This window comes from Hypanus sabinus, chromosome 25 (assembly GCF_030144855.1).
Source record: "Hypanus sabinus isolate sHypSab1 chromosome 25, sHypSab1.hap1, whole genome shotgun sequence".
Taxonomy (NCBI): Eukaryota; Metazoa; Chordata; class Chondrichthyes; order Myliobatiformes; family Dasyatidae; genus Hypanus; species Hypanus sabinus.
In genome coordinates this window covers 1,331,188-1,344,936 of record NC_082730.1, presented here as the reverse complement: position 1 = coordinate 1,344,936, position 13,749 = coordinate 1,331,188, and the positions used below count along the sequence as shown (strand labels likewise).

Genomic DNA, 13,749 nt, shown 5'->3' with positions numbered 1-13,749 from the left:
CCTATTACTGGAAGCTCCCTTGATCCTGTAATTTGTTCTCTTTCCATTCATCTTGTGGAGACTGATAGACACTAAACACCGAGAGTCTGATCAAAACTGCTCTGCATAATATAAACACTGTCAATAATTCCCACCTTTTATCTTCTGAGCAAAAACTTTAAATCCACATTCCATGCCCATGAACTGTGCTACTCCCTCTTTGACTCCAGCCCCAATGTGTCTACCCCAGCTCCCTTTGCTCAGACCGTCCTTCATGCTATCCCAGAAGCCATTCTGGGAAACCCCTTCTGCAAGCTTTCTCGAACCTTGAATGTGGCCACTGAAATGGGCTGAGACACTGGGATTTGCAGACAGACCAATGGTGAGTCCAGGCTCAGAATCGCCTTCCTGCTTTTCATTGTGGATCCAGACTATCACCTAGTTCCCCTGTGCTCTCCCCTTAATCCCTGTCTCTTTCAGGATTGTCACTCACTTCCATCCAGTTCCCTTGTTCAAACACCATGGAGAATAATCTTGACTATGTTAACTCCTTCGACCAACATCAGAATCACAGTACAGGCAATTCAGTACACTGACTTAATTCTGGGATGTACGAGCATTTTCAACAACCTCGCATCCTTCCTCCTCTCTCCACATCCTGCATCTTTCCCCCTCTCCCTCACTGCATTTACCCCTGGTAGTCTTCATTTTCCTCCACCTGACCCTGACCCCTCACTGGGAAACCAATCTTCCCATTGGCTTTCTGCTTTTCCTTCCCACTACCTTTATTCCATGACCCTGGTCCATGAGCTGTTCCCTGTCAGAACCCTCATTTTCCGTTGCCTTGTCTGTATCCTTCATGCTTTGAAATTTTCTCCATCAGTGCCACTTCTGTTCCAAGTGTCTCCAACCACAACTAAAATCCCTTGTCAACAAGTAATCTGCTGGAGGAATTAGTGGGTTGAGCATCTAAGCACAGTTTCTGTTTGATCTGCAGATTTGCTCAGCATGTTGATCACTCTTCCAAATTTCGGTAGTGCCTCTAAACTTCCCCATTTACTGGAACTGCATTGGGAAATTCCATCCTCACCCTCCCCAGACTCCCTGTATTTTAAAGAACATTCAGTGAAGAACCCCAATCCCCACCCTCCCCAGAACCTTTGTATTTTTCTGAAAATTCAGTGAACCCCGATCCCCCCACCCTCCCCTGAGCCCTTGTATTGTTCAGAAAATTCACTGAGGAACCCTGTCCCCCACCCTTGCCAGAGTCCTTGTATTGTCCAGAAAATTCAATAAACCCCAATCCCCGCCCTCCCCAGAACCCTTGTACTTTAAAGAAAATTCAGTGAGGAATCCCAAAACCCACCCTCCCCAGAGTTCTTGTATTCTTCAGAAAAATCAGAGAGGAACCCTATACTTACCCTCCCCAGAGCCTATATATTTTTCAACGCTCAGAACAGGACATAAGGCTGCATTAAACACTATTTTTCTGTTTCATGAAGCCTGATTTCCAAGAAGCTAATTTTAAATCCTGACTTGTGATGCTGTCTGTGTGGAGTTTGCACCCTCTCCCTGATGGCTTTCCCTGAGTGCTCCGGTTTCCTCCCACATCCCAGGGGTACTGTGGGGGGGGGGGGGGGTCAATGAATTTGCTGCTGTTAATTTGCTCTTACTGTAAGTAACTGACAAATAGATCAAAAAGGTGTTGATAGTTGTGTGTGTGGGAGAAACAGTCCAGGGTGACGGGGAGAAGGAAGGATTGGGTGACTGGCATTGCTCTGTTCAGAATCGCATGTTGGGGCCAAATGGCTTCCAGAATCATAATTAATATTTGAAATGTATCACTATCCCTTCACTCTCAGTGTTAAACTGCAGCCACCACTTGACTGCCCAGCCATCTGAACTCCCAGCCAGCTTCAGCGTCCTCCTGACTATTCAACACAGCTCCAAGCTGTGTATATCTAATGGTATATGCTCAATCTCCCAGGCAGAGTCGCAATGAGATTCTTCAGAGTATTTATCCCTTGAGCATTTGCACTCTTGATCTCCTCAGAATCGTGTGTTATAATATGATCACCTCTCTGTCCTCTAAACTCTGATGAATATTGTCAAACCGATCTCAAATCAGGGGACTCACAGACCAAAGCCACCTCCCCAACATCCCTGGTCTGGCCCCCTCAGCATCCCCAATCGGTCTAATCTCCAGTTAGCACTGCCCCACTATCTTCAACCTCGCTAGTGAGACCACCTGCGATGAACCTAGTCACCCTTCTCTGCACTGCCCCCCCAACACTGGGAGATCCCCTCCTTAAATGCACAACAGGTGAGGTTCCATCAACACTCTATTTGCTACTACTGATCGTTCCCCACTGTTACACGCTCCCCCTGTATTAAAAATCAGCCAGTCACTTGCCCCAGGAATGACTTACCGTCCTGTCATTCTGACCTCCTGTGTTCTGCTACAGGGATACTAGATCCCTCCAAACCCAGAGTCCTGACCCTTCTCCATTTACAGAACATTCTGCCACTCCATCACAGATAGCTGCTTCACCCTTCCTTGCAACTAAGATGCAGCTGGTTCATATCTTTAACACTTTCTTTTTTCTGCTGTTGATAAGAATTTTGATGGGAAAGAAATAAATTTCACTTGTCCCCCATAAACAGTTATTGATACTGTAATTTCTATGATTGCAGTACACTCGCTCCCTGACTGTATTGAATTTTTGAATTGAATTTATTTAAATCTTACATCCATCTCACAGTGTGAGGAAGTAAAAATCTTTTGTGTTCTGACTCTGTTGCAAAGTACAGACATGAATTTATAAGTCTAATGGCTTGTAGAAAGAAACTGTCCCGTAGCCTGTTGGTCCTGGCTTTAATGCTGCAGTACCATTTGCCAGATGGAAGCAGCTGAAACACTTTATGGTTGGGGTGACTGGTGTCCCCGATGATCTTTCAGGCCTTCTTTCTGCACCTGCTGCTGTAAATGTCCTCAAAGGAGGGAAGTTTACATCCACAGATGCACTGTGCTGTCTGTACCACTCTGCAGTGCCTAGCCATCAAGGTTGTTGCGGTTCCCATACCAGGCAGTGATACAGCCAGTCAGGATACTCCCAATGGTGCCCTGCAGAAGGTCTTGAGGATTTGGGAGCCCATGGCGAACTTCTTCAGTCGCCTGAGGTGGAAGAGACGTTGTTCTGCTTTTTTTGCCACAAAGCCAGTGTGTACAGTCCAGGTGAGATCTTTGGTGACGTGTATACTGAGGAACTTGAAACTACTCACCCTCTCAACTGCAGGCCCATTGATGTTGATCGGGCTGAGCCTCTGTTCCTCCTGTAATCCATGATCAGCTCTTTTGTTTTTTGGGCATTGAGGTTGTGTCAGGGTATTAACCACTCCTCTGTAGGCTGTCTCATCACTGCTAGAAATGAGGCCAATCGGTGTCATGTCATCAGCAGATGAGAGCTGTGTGTGGCAGCACAGTCATGCGTGTAAAGGGTACAGTATATTCCAGATCTCATACTCTCAGCAGCCTCAAACACCTAGCATCCCTATTGCCACTTCCCTCACAAACCTGTGACACCTATGGTGTCTTCATAGATATGAATGCAGTTCCTTCACACTTTACATCAGTAATCCCCTCTGCCCCAATATCACTGACTATCCCCACTGACAATCCAACTGCTTCAGTAACCCCTCTCCCCAAGAGCCCTGTGTCGCTGACTGTATCCCAACTGATGTTAATCCAGTTTCCTCAGTAACCCCTCTCCCCGTGCTCTGTGTCACTGTATACCTACTGACCCCCTTTATCGAGCCCCTGACCCTGGGACTCAAGTAAACCCACTGCCCCCTGCAACCTGTCTTACTAACTGTATCTGCATTGATATTAATTCAATTCCCTCATTGCCTTGTGTGACTGACTATCCATAGGTCGACCCACCCTCGCACTCTGTGTCACTCTGTCCCTAGATGAACCTCACCCCAACACCCTGTGTGACTGTATGTCCCTAGATGAACCTCACCCCAACACCCTGTGTGACTGTATGTCCCTAGATGAACCTCACCCCAACACCCTGTGTGACTGTATGTCCCTAGATAGACCCACCCCCAACACCCTGTGTGACTGTCCATATGTAGACCCTCACCCCAGTACCCTGTGTCACTGTCCCTCAGTAACCCTTCTTTCCCCATTGACTGTGTCCGCACTGATGTTAATCCAGCTCCCTCACATCATCTGTCAGTTATCCCTCTCCCTCATTGCCCTGCCTCACTGACTGTATTTGCTCTGCTTCCCTCCACAGGGCCGTCATTCCTCCAGCCTCACCGTGATGAGAGATGCCTCAGCCCTCTTCACTCCGCCCCCCTCATCACAGCCACCTCCTCCCTACTCCCCTGACCCCAAGACCTACCCGTCGTCCCCTGCCTGTTTCAGCCCGCCCTGTACCGAGGGACCCCATTCAGGAGAGGATGGCCCCCCGTGGGGTGAGGACCAGCGAGCTGCCTCCTGCCAGCCGCCAGCCTCCAGCTAAGCCTCGCCCTCTGCCCCCGGGGCCTGGACCACTGGATCAGAGGGGGAGGAGGCTGGAGACAAAGAGTCGGGGGCCTCGGGCTCAAGTGCAGCCCATCCTCTCCAGCTCCTCCACAAAACGTGCCCCCATCCGGGCTGATCACTCGCTGGGGATGAAAATTGCTCTGCTACCCAACCAATCTTCCTCCTCTCCGTCTTCCTCCCCCTCCTCCTCTCCCTCTGCCTCGCCCCCTGCCCAGCCCTTGCCCGGCTGTTCCCGGGACCACTGGGGTGTGCGGGAGTGCCTGCGCAGCCTGCCTAGCCCTGAACTCCGCCGCTCACCCTCCCTGGGGCGGTTGGAGATTTCAGAGCGGGTGTCCAGTCCTGAGCTCCGCCGCTCACCCTCCCTCGGGCGGCTGGAAACCCAGGAACGGGCGCCTGTCCTGAGGCGCAGTTCCTCTCTGCGGGGGCTGCGTGGAGATCTTGAGGCGAGGCCAGCTGGGGTGATGGGAGGGGGAGGAGGAGGGGGATCAATTCAGCCTGGGCTGATGGATCCCCTCCCTGGCACCTCCCGGACTTCCAACAGCTCAGCGGCGCCCTCTCATGGCCGACAGAACCACCCCAGCCAGGAGCAACAGCACAGGAGCCAGGTGAGCCTCCCTTCGCCCTTCATCAGCTGTCAAGCTCACTCTAACCACCCTGTCTTGGTCCACAGCACTGGCCACTCATCCCCATGCTGTTCCCCTCACCTCTACCTCCCCCAACTGGTTTCCAATCTCTGATGGACCACGGTGCCCCTTGGGCTTGTCTGTCTCCCCAGCTCTTTATGATTTGGAGCACTCACCGTGTTTTGTTACATAGAACACAGAACATTACAGATCCTTCAGCCCACTATGCTGTGACGATATATATAAACCTACTCCATGATCAATCTAACCCCTCCCTCCTATGGAGCCCGTACCCTTATTTTTCTTTCATCTATGTGCCAATCTAAGAGCCTCATAAATGTCTGTATAGTATCAGTCTCAACTACCACCCTCAGCAGTACTTTCCAGGTACCCCAGCACTCTGTGTGTGTAAGAAACCTACCTTTGACATCTCATAAATTTTCCTGCAGTCATCTTAAATGGATGTCCTCTGGTATTGGCCATTATCACCCTGGAAAAATGGCAGTGCTAATATCCGTAAGACCATAAGATGTAGGAGCAGGATTAAGCCATTGGCCCACCTCATCTGTTCTGCCATTAAATCATGGCTGATCCTCAGCCCCACTCCCCAGCAGTGGCCCATCGAGAACTATCAATTTCTGCTTTAAGTGCACCCAACATCCTGGCCTCCACAGTTGCCACCCTCTGGCTAAATAAATTTCTCCGCATCTCTGTTTTAAATGGATGCCCCTCTATCCTGAGACTGCCCTCTTGTCCTGGACTCCCCACTAGGGGAAATATCCTTTCCATGTCTAGTCTGTCTAGGCTTTTCAACATTTGAAAGGTTTCAATGAGATCCCCCCTCATCTTTCTAAATTCCAAAGTGTACAGGCCCAAAGCCATCAAACGTTTCTTATGCGATTGTAACCCCCTGGGTTGCCTCAGGCTCGCTCAGCTCGTTCTCGTCTAGGGGGAGTAGCCTTCGGCCCCGCCAAACTGGGTAATCAGCTGGTGTGGATGCTGTGTGAGGTCCCCGCCTCACCCAAAAACAGACAGTACACCATATGCGATTAAATGAGTACAATTTATAAAGGTTACTATAACTAAGTGATTAATAACGATACAGTATATATGAAGAGAAAATTAAAGAAAAGGCGCCAAACTTATCAAAGTCCAAACCACTACGTGCACAGCCGTTGGAGCTCAATTTCTGAAGTCTTCTGGCCACCATTCGATCCCCTCCGAACTCCTCGACTCGCAGCTCAGGACCCTCCGAACTCCTCGGACTCTCCAAACAGCTCAGGACCCTCCGAGTGGTCAACCAAGCACATCTAGCTTCATCCTCCCCCCCCTCCTCGGAGAATCTCCCGGCCTCGGACCCCTCTTTGGGGTCCGATCCTCGCCCAGCTTAGAGCATTGCGTCCTCTCTCTCGACCCCCTCGCGCCGATCTGCCCAAAAGCCCGTCAACAAAAGCTTACAGACTCAGAAGAAAGAACATTAATCCCCATTTGGTTTACAAAGGAATACCATTCTCGTTATCAGTAAATTAGCATTCCTGCTAGTTAACAAAAAAGAAGAAACCCTCTTTACACTCTCCCTCCACCAAATAAAAGTCATGTCCTCATGACTACTAAATAACTCGCCACCTTTCCTGCCAACACACCGTAACCCAAGCACAAACAGTGACATCTCCTCCCCACACAGTAACCCTCACCACCTGTTCCTCAGGCGTTACTTAGGCCAACTATCTGGGAGTTCCCTAACCCTTCTGAGGACTCCGTACCCCCTCACCTAAACCCTTCAGGCTCGGACACAACTGGGGATACCTTGGGCCCACTACCAACTCCTCTCTCAACCTCTCACTCATGCCCCACACTGCACACAGCTAACCCTCCCCGCTACACCAGACTCAATGGGAGAAGGGCCAAAGGTCTCTTCCTCAATCGAGGGAAAGTCAGCAAAAGGCAGCATGTACCACACATCCAGCACATCATCCATCGAATCTGTATTCTTCCTCATTCCTGTGATCGGTAGCTGCTGTTTGATCTTCTCCAAACGGAAACACGTGGCCTGCACTGCTCCCGCAGTCTCTTCAGCCTCCTGTTCAGTATTCACTGCACTTCTCTCCAGCTTTTTCTTCCTCATGACTTCTTCCAGATCAACTTTCAGGTTTTGCACTTCATTTGAACTGTCGATGGTCATCTTCAGGTTCCCTTCAAGCTTCCGCTTCTCTCTGCTGAGATTCGTCTGTAATTTCTTCACCTCCGCAAACTCCCCTCTCCGGGTTCTCAGTTTGCTATTACCCTCAGTCAGACAACTTTCTTCATTCTCTCCAACTTGTAAGTCTTCCGAATGGTTCCAGATCACTTTCTCCAGTCTCTCCGTCTTCATATCAAACTTGATTCCGTAGAGACAGTCTCTCACGAGCTGCGACCTTCGCCAGCCCTGGCACGTGTCCCGAAAACACTTTAACTCGGTAGTTCTCAGCTGCTCCTGCAACGACCTCACTTCATATTCTCCTGAGGCAAATCCAAATACCAAGAGATCATCCACATACACCAAAACTCCAAACGCCTCCACATCCCCTATGGTCTTCCACCTGCCCCGCAGGAAGGTTGCAAGGGCTCCAGATATGCCCTGTGGCATCTTTTCGGACCCGAAGACTCCTAGGGAATTTATAACGGCCGTCTTCTCCTTGTCGGCCCCACTCATCGGGATCTGGCAACATCCACTCCTCAGATCCAGCACCTTAAACCACTTCACACCACTCAGACAGGCCATCGCCTCTCTGGCCCTCAGGGCCATATTCTGGTCACTGACAGTGCGCCTCTTCAACACAATATAATCCATACACACGCTGCCTACATCTTCCACGGCTGTAGGGGCCAGTCGCCGCAACCTCTCTCTCTCCGAGGTGTCTTCAGCAGTCAACTCCCTTCCCTTGTGGTATTTCGCAGCGTCCACGAAGAGGGTCTCACCTTCAGATACTTCCCCCAGGCCGTAACACCACTGGCTCTTGTTTGAATTCGGTATCAGCCCAATGCTGCTACACACGTCCGCACAAGCAGCTCGAAACTCTGGGTGCATCGACAATGCCTCCAAACAGCGCTCACCCGCCTCCTCCGGGCAGGCTCCCAAGCGCACCAACAGGATTTTGGTTCTCTCTAGAACAGAAACGCTGCCCGTCTCAACAGGGTCCGGACACATCAGCATTAACGATTCATGAACCTCAGTCTCCTCCACATTTGCCTCTAAGAACTCCATTTTCACTGACCAACAACCGTTGTCTGGAGAATCACCGGCACTGGTGTCCTCAATGTTGTCAAGGGTAAAGGCTTCCAATAACGGTTATGAAACAAACTGTACAGCAACTTCACCGGCGCCCCGGTGCCGAGGATGGCTTTAACTTGACTTCCATCCATCCGTAACAACACCTGTGCGCATGGCCCCTCTAAGCCTTCAGGAATAGGGTCTGTTCCTTTCGGGAGTTCCTTGGTACATTGCTGGGAACGTGCTCCCCCAGAGACCCCAAGCCGTTCCCCCACTGGGCCTCCTCTAAGTTTCCCGACACCTCTCGAATCAACGGAACAACTGATCCCCTTGACAGATCCCCTTGGCACCACAAGCAATTTATCTGCCCCCCTAGGCAAAAAGGGATACCCTAAAAACTTCCCACCAATCTCCTGCCGCGGATATGATAAGCCCCCCAGCTGCGGCATTTGACTTCCAGTCAAACCACACGCATTTTCCCACACTTTCCCAGAACTGGCAGCGGTCACTTCGAGGTAATTGCGCCCGACAGTTCTAACAAAGTCACCAGCCCGTCTACTCAAACTTTCAACCCGTCCCTGTCGCTTTTCCTCAGCCAAGCACTGCCACTCACCCAACAACTGAGGGGTCCGCTCCGCCCACACTTCCGCCCCTTTAGGGCTGGACATTATTCCAATAACCAGGCGGAGCCCACCACTGCTGAAACATCCCAACCTGTCACTCCTCACTCTCCAAACAGTACGGACAACCCATGGTCCCACCACCATTTCGTCAGCACTAGTTGGAACTCGAACAACGACCTCGAGGCTAACAACAGCAGCCACCCCACCCAACACACACGCAGCGATAACCAGCAATCACACACCCACAAAGGCACACCAGCTCTTCGCCGCAGACACAATTTAAAGAGGGTGATCACACAGCTTCCACAGAAATCAATCCCGGACGAGCACCCCACAATGTAACCCCCTGGGTCGCCTCAGGCTCGCTCAGCTCGTTCTCGTCTAGGGGGAGTAGCCTTCGGCCCCGCCAAACTGGGTAATCAGCTGGTGTGGATGCTGTGTGAGGTCCCCGCCTCACCCAAAAACAGACAGTACACCATATGCGATTAAATGAGTACAATTTATATAGGTTACTATAACTAAGTGATTAATAACGATACAGTATATATGAAGAGAAAATTAAAGAAAAGGCGCCAAACTTATCAAAGTCCAAACCACTACGTGCACAGCCGTTGGAGCTCAATTTCTGAAGTCTTCTGGCCACCATTCGATCCCCTCCGAACTCCTCGACTCGCAGCTCAGGACCCTCCGAACTCCTCGGACTCTCCAAACAGCTCAGGACCCTCCGAGTGGTCAACCAAGCACATCTAGCTTCATCCCCCCCCCCCCCCCGGAGAATCTCCCGGACTCGGACCCCCCTTTGGGGTCCGATCCTCGCCCAGCTTAGAGCATTGCGTCCTCTCTCTTGACCCCCTCGCGCCGATCTGCCCAAAAGCCCGTCAACAAAAGCTTACAGACTCAGAAGAAAGAACATTAATCCCCATTTGGTTTACAAAGGAATACCATTCTCGTTATCAGTAAATTAGCATTCCTGCTAGTTAACAAAAAAGAAGAAACCCTCTTTACAGGATAATACTTTCACTCCTGGAATTATCTTTGTAAACCTCCTCTGAACCTTCTCCAATGTCAGCACATCTTTTCTTAGATAAGGAGCCCAAAACTGTTCACAATATTCAAGGTGAGGCCCCACCAGAAAGCTTCAGCATCACATCTCTGCTCTTGTATTCTAGAGCTCTTGAAAGGAATACTAACATTGCATCTGACTTCCTCACCACTGATTCAGCCTGCAAGTTAACCTTTGCAGTGTTTTGCACAAGGGCTTCCAAGTTCAACATTGTATTTCATTTGCCTCTTTCTTGCCCATTCTCCTTATCCTTCGAAGTCCTTCTGCAACCTCTGTTTCCTCAACACTACCTGCCCCTCCACCAATCTCAATATCACTTGAGTCACACCACTGATCCAAGGAGCTGGACTGTCGGGGGCCCTGCCAGGCCTTTCCTGCTTTCTCTTGCCTCTTCCTGACACTGTGGGTAGATGGGTGGGTGTCACAGCAGGTCTGCTGATACTGGTTTCCTTCTCTGACCTATCAGATCTCTTCTCTCCACAGGTTTTTGCCCCTTCAAAGGCATCCTTCTCCAATCTGCTCCCACTCCACCTGCTTCATAGTTCCTCAACAAGTGAAACTTACTGTGACCAGAGCTCTCCCTGACTCCTGTTGGTTACAGTGCATTGCACAATGTTCAGTTCCATTCAGTGCCAAGCAGTGACCATCTCCAACAAGTGAGTGTCTGATATTCCCACTGTCAAGTCCCCACCATTAACACCCCGGGGTCACCTCTAACCGGAAACTCAACAGGACCAGTCACATCAGCACCATGTCTACAGGAGCATCTCGGAGACTGGGTATCCTGTGGGGGTGACTCACCTCCTCACACCCCAATGCCTTTCCCATGTCTACGAGTCGGGAGTGTGATGGAGCACTGTCCTCTTGCCTGGGTAAGGGCAGCGTTTAACAACTCTAAAGAAGGTCAATACATTCCGGGACAAAGTAAACGCTCAATTGGCTCCCTAAACATTCCTTCCACCTCCTTAAACACTCCTTCCCTTAGCCTCCTTAAACACCCCCTTTGTCCTCTCTCCCTCCAAACACACCCTTCAACACCACATGCGGGCTCCCCTCCAAGCCCATTACTTTCTATACGGGGGAACATATCAATGGTCCTTTCCTGTCACTGGGTCTAAATCCTGGAAATTTCCCCCCTACCCCCAACAGCCCTCTTCACCAGAAGATGTCAGCAGGTCAAAAAAGTAGCTCACACCCCGCTGTCTCCAGGGTAACAAGGGATGACAATAAATGCTGATCATCTCTACCTCAGTTTCAAGATAAAACAATCGTCATTTGTTAACTTTGGATGTACTGGTATTTTGATACGCAGCAAATCCGTCAATTTGTCCTTTTGTTCCCTTTTATTTTCCAGAGGGATACGATCATCTCCATCGGCAATGGTCAAATTGGACTTAGAAACCTTGGAAATACGGTGAGACTGAAGGGAGTAGGAGGGACATTGTGTAAACGGGACGACACGTAACCAGGGGAATAAGAGGGAGCATGTAAATGAGAAGATGACGGGAGAATGTAAAATGGAAGTCATCGAGGGAAGCATATAATTGGGATATCAGGGGGAGCATGTACATGAGAGGACAATAAATGGAGAGGAAATAAGAGAATCTATGACTGCACAAGAGTGCAAGGCACTGGGCATAATCAGTGGTCCATCTCACTAGAGTCAGGTTACTCAGGTCATTTTTGGCTTGCAGGAGGGTCAATAACCAATGGGGCCACAGGGGGTCAGTGCATGGGCCTCAACTATTTGAGCTCTGGGAGGCAGCAGTTGAGTGCAACTGAGCCAGACCTGCTGGTGAGACAAGGATCAGTGTGTTCTCCAGTACGAGGGACACAGAGAGTCTGCAAAGGAATAAGGTTAAACAGGTGTGTAAAAGTTGGCAGATGCAGTGTTATGTGAGGTTATCCACTGGAATATGAGGACAGAAGAACAATCAGAATGGGGTGAAAATAGAGACTGCACTGCAGAGGGATTGGGGAGTCTAGTGCATGAAGCACATAGAGTTGGCCTAAATGTTCAGCAAGTGATCAAGAAGGCAAATTTGCAAAGGCTGTGGAATATAAAAACGGGAGTCCTGATGCAATTTCACAGCAGGACAGCTTTGGTCTGTTCCTGAAGGAGCAGTGGACTTGGGTTGGAGCTGTGCAGAGAAGGTTTCCTAGGGTAGGTGGAGTGATGTGTGAACAAGAGCTAAAGAAAATGGACACATTGAAATGAGGGGTGAACTTATGAAGCAGATAAGCTTCCAGCGAAATTGATGGGGTGGCTGCTGAGAGGGTGTTCAGGGGAATCTAGGGCATATGTTGAGGTAAGGGACCATCCACTTCAGGAGGAAGTGAAGAGAAATTTCTTTGAGGGGATGGCAGCTCTGGAACTCTCCCACCTGTGGAAGTGGAGTCACTGAATGTACTCAAGACAGAGATGGTAATTGGTGGTGGTGAACTATGACAGAGGTGACATTGTCCAAGATTGGAGCAGCTAGAGATGCTGAATGGCCTTACTCCCTTTACAGTGTTTTTGTTGATTGGGCCTTTACAGAATGCTAGGGATGAGTCGAATCTGTGGAGAGAGCTAATGTTCCAGGTCACAATATCAAAGCCATCTGAAGATACAGAGATGTGCAGGGGTGGGAGGAGACAGAACCAGGGATCTGGAGGGTATCAAGGCTGGTGGTCCTGGCTGGGAGGAAATGGAGAAGGATGGCTAATCTCAGCTGGTATGTGTGATAAGGGGTAAATAGAGGGGAGTGAATGAGGAGATGGGAGAGGGGAAGGAAAGATTATGTGAACTATGAGTTGCAGAGCATGGTACTCACCAGAAATGTGAAGTTGTAGAGACTTAGAAATACTTGCCACATCAGCAGCGTCTATAGAGAGAGAAGAACTGAATTACATTGCAGGTGGATCAGGTCTGGCCAATTCTGAGACAAACTGGAATGCCTGGTTATCTGAAATAGTTGAAGTCAATGTGTGTCTAGTTAGAAGATGAGGTGATCTTCCTCAAGCTCATGGTGAATCTCACTGGAATGCTGCAGGAAAGTCAGCAGGTTAGAGCAGGCAATGGAGTGGAGCATTAGTAAATTCAGGGCATGCTGGAGACCAGTCAGCGCCTATGTAGAAAGAAGAGGGATAACTACATTGAAAGGGAGTTTGAGTCAGTTGAGGAAGAGTTAGGAGCACTGACACCTCACATACTGCAGTGGTTTAAAGGTAGCACACACCCTGACAGAGGAAGTGGCCGAGGCAGATACATTTGATGAAATGCCTCAAAGGAGAGGGGCTTGTAGGATTATGGGATGAACACAAGCAACTGAGATGAGCAGGGAGGATGTGTGGTTGGCATGTACAAGTTGGATCAAAGGGACTATTTCAAGATTCAAAAACTTTGTTGTCATTCCAACCAAACATCAGCTCTGCAGGGCAGAATGAAACAGCGTTTCCCAGGGGCAAGTGCAATCATATCATAACAAACGCAACAATATATAGTAAACACGACAATAAAAAGTAAAACACAACAGCCACATGTCAGTTAAAATACGTGTCCAATGCAAGTTAGAAGTGTCCAAAGCAGAGTCAGGTAGAGCAGCTATTTAGCAGTCTGACTGCCTGTGGGAGGAAGCTGTTTAGTAGCCTTGTGGTTTTTGTTTTGATGCTCCTGT

The 13,749-nt window shown here is 49.6% G+C and overlaps 1 protein-coding gene across 1 annotated transcript in view; it reads left to right on the top strand.

Annotated features, from left to right (window-relative positions):
* Positions 1 to 13,749, top strand: part of LOC132380919 (ubiquitin carboxyl-terminal hydrolase 2-like) — a 60,389-nt gene that overhangs the window by 581 nt on the left and 46,059 nt on the right. Inside the window, exons 2-3 of the mRNA XM_059949864.1 lie at positions 4,281 to 5,136; positions 11,445 to 11,504. Coding sequence (XP_059805847.1) covers positions 4,315 to 5,136; positions 11,445 to 11,504 — 882 coding nt within the window. The 5' untranslated portion in view covers positions 4,281 to 4,314. The remainder of the gene's footprint in view (positions 1 to 4,280; positions 5,137 to 11,444; positions 11,505 to 13,749) is intronic.